The sequence below is a fragment of the Rhagoletis pomonella genome, unplaced genomic scaffold (genome assembly GCF_013731165.1).
Source record: "Rhagoletis pomonella isolate Grant_MI unplaced genomic scaffold, Rhpom_1.0 Rhpom_scaffold_13887, whole genome shotgun sequence".
NCBI classification, from domain to species: Eukaryota; Metazoa; Arthropoda; class Insecta; order Diptera; family Tephritidae; genus Rhagoletis; species Rhagoletis pomonella.
In genome coordinates this window covers 1-2620 of record NW_023472415.1, presented here as the reverse complement: position 1 = coordinate 2620, position 2620 = coordinate 1, and the positions used below count along the sequence as shown (strand labels likewise).

The following is a 2620-nucleotide window of genomic DNA, read 5'->3' as shown; positions in this document are numbered from 1 at the left end:
TTGGTTGTTCTAACGTATGGGTGTATGTATGTATGGTTGTATGTATGCATGTAGATCTGTATGTATGCATATAAACATGTAGCGTATGTATGGCTGGATGTGGATATGTATGTACGTATGTATGTAGGAGGCATGTGTTGCCCTGTTTGGAGCGCGGGAGGGGTCTGATGAAATCGGCGGTGACGATTTCCCAAGGTCGTGAGCACTGCATCGTAGCCATCAATCCTTCCGGGCGTCATTGCTCCACCTTGTATGCTGCGCACAACAGGTACCCACGCATATGGTTGCTTACATCTCGATACATCCCTGGCAAGGAGTAATTTTCTTGTGCACCTTCCCGAGGTGTCCTGCCGCGGCGGCGTCGTGGACTTCTTTAAGGATCTTTTCCCTTTGGTTAGCGGGGATGCAGAGCTTCCATTGCGGGGCCAGGGAGAGTGGATTTGTTGGTGCTATATGTTGAAATAGTCGGCTGTTGATCCACTGGTAGTCGGGGTTTTGTTCGCGTTGCGTCTGAACTTGGTGTGTCTTCCTGTCGTACCAACTCGTACGTTGGCTATACCAAACGAACAGTAGGTCTTCTTCTGTGCTGGGGGCTGGCAGCGGGCACCGTGATAGTGCGTCAGCCACCACGTTTAAAGATCCCTTTCGGTACTCGATCTCGAAGTTGTATTGTTGTAGCTCAAGTGCACATCTGGCCAGACGCCCGGAGGGGTTTTAGAGCGAGTGGAGCCACTTGAAGGAGTGGTGGTCGGTGATAGCAGTGAACTGATAGCCCTCTAAGTATGGTCTCATTTTTCGAATTCCCCACAGGAGAGCCAGACATTCTTGTTCCGTAGCTGAGTAACGCTTTTCTAAGTCGGACAGACTTGGCATAGGCCACAATCTTCTCTTGATCCGAATGGCGCTGAAATAAGACCACGCCGAGTCCTTCTCCGCTAGCGTCGGTTTGTAGAAAAAATGGTCAGTTGAAGTCTGGGCAGCAGAGTATTGGTGCGGAGGTAAGTTTTCCCTTGAGTGCCTCGAATGCGTTGTTCTGTGATTCGCCCCATGTCCAAGTTTGGTTCTTTTTGAGTAACTGGTTGAGGGGCACCGCGAGTGTGGAGAAGTTAGCGATGAAGCGGCGGTAACAGGAGGCAAGTCCGAGGAAGCGGCGAAGCTCCTTGATGGTTCGGGGCGCGGTCACTTCCCGTACCGCGGCTACTTTTCCAGGGTCGGTGTGTATCCCTTCAGAGCTAACGATGTGTCCCAAGTAATGCAGTTTTTGTTGTACAAAACTGCATTTCTCGAAGTTGGTTTGCATTTTGTGGTTCTGAAGTCTATGAAAGACTTCGCGTAAGTAGGTCATATGTTCGGTGAACGTTTCGCCTAGCACGATGATATCGTCTAAATAGGCGAACACTTTTGATTGCAATTCCGGGCCGAGTATAGAGTCGAGGGCGCGCTGGAAGGTGGCTGGGGCGGAGTGTAGTCCGAAGGGCATTATCTTCCATTGAAAAAGTCCTCGGCCGGGGACGGTGAAGGCGGTATATGGCCGAGACTTCTTGGCTAACGGTATCTGCCAATAGCCGTTCTTTAGGTCGATGGTTGACATGTATTTTGCTTCTTTTAGCTGGTCCAAAATGGCTCCGATTTGAGGCAGTGGGTACGCGTCGGGTTCACTAGCGGCATTGAGTTGACGATAATCAATGCACATCCGCCAGGTTCCTTGTTTCTTTCTGACTAGTACAATTGGTGAGCTGTATGCGCTCCTGGAGGGTTCTACCTGGCTAGCGGTGAGTAATTCGTCCACTTCGGTGTTTATTACCTGCTGCATTGCGGGATTGCGCGGGTAGTAGCGCTGCTTCAGCGGTTGGTTGTGTCGAAGTGTAATGGTGTGTTCGGCGGCTGTACTTGGTCCGGCGATTTTGGAGAACAGCGTCTTGTGGTGGTCCAAGAAGTGGGTTTATTCCTGATTTTGTTCCTCATTTAAGTGAGCCCGTTCTGTTAGGCAACACAATGTGGGTTTGGGCCTCGGTGACGTGTCGGGATTTAGTGGCTGGCCGTCCAAAGTCACAACAATGCCTCGCTTTGACAGGAAGTCCATTCCTAATATCATTCGTTCTGCTAGGTTCGGGATCACTGCTACCGCTGTGCGTGTGAATCGCTCGTTATACTTGATTCTGACGGGGTAGGTGTGTGTACTGGCAACGCATGTCTGATCCGCGAGTTGGACGTTCCGCTTATTAGGCTGAGGTCGGATGTTGAGTCGCTCTAAATGCACGCGCGTGCTGTCGTCTACGTATGTTAGAGTGGCTCCGGTGTCCACCAGTGCTCGTACGTGTAGGCCCTAGATGGTGACGTCGGCGTAGAAGCGACCGTCGATACTTCTCCATTCGGATTGCACTGTAGTGGCTTGGGCGATGGGTGGCGCGGTATTGATTGATTTGGGGCATGGGCAGTTTCTGGAGAAAGTTCCGTCTTGACCGCAACGGGAACAGAACAGTCGCCGTGGGTAGTGACAATGGTAACGCTGGTGCCCACGCCTTTTGCAGCACCAGCAGGTATTCCTTGCGTCGTACCGGTTACTTATGGTGGAAAGGCTGTGTGCCGCTTGTCTACTTTGTCTGGCTTCTTCGTTTTT

At 51.3% G+C, this 2620-nt stretch overlaps 1 protein-coding gene across 1 annotated transcript; it reads right to left on the bottom strand.

Annotated features, from left to right (window-relative positions):
• Nucleotides 1-867: 867 nt before the first annotated feature.
• On the bottom strand, nt 868-2614 carry LOC118757041 (uncharacterized mitochondrial protein AtMg00860-like). The gene is made up of 2 exons (XM_036491770.1): nt 2154-2614; nt 868-1555 (listed from the first exon to the last, which is right to left on the bottom strand). The coding sequence occupies exons 1-2, from the start codon at nt 2190-2192 to the stop codon at nt 962-964; spliced, it is 633 nt and encodes a 210-aa protein (XP_036347663.1). The 5' UTR covers nt 2193-2614; the 3' UTR covers nt 868-961.
• Nucleotides 2615-2620: the final 6 nt, after the last annotated feature.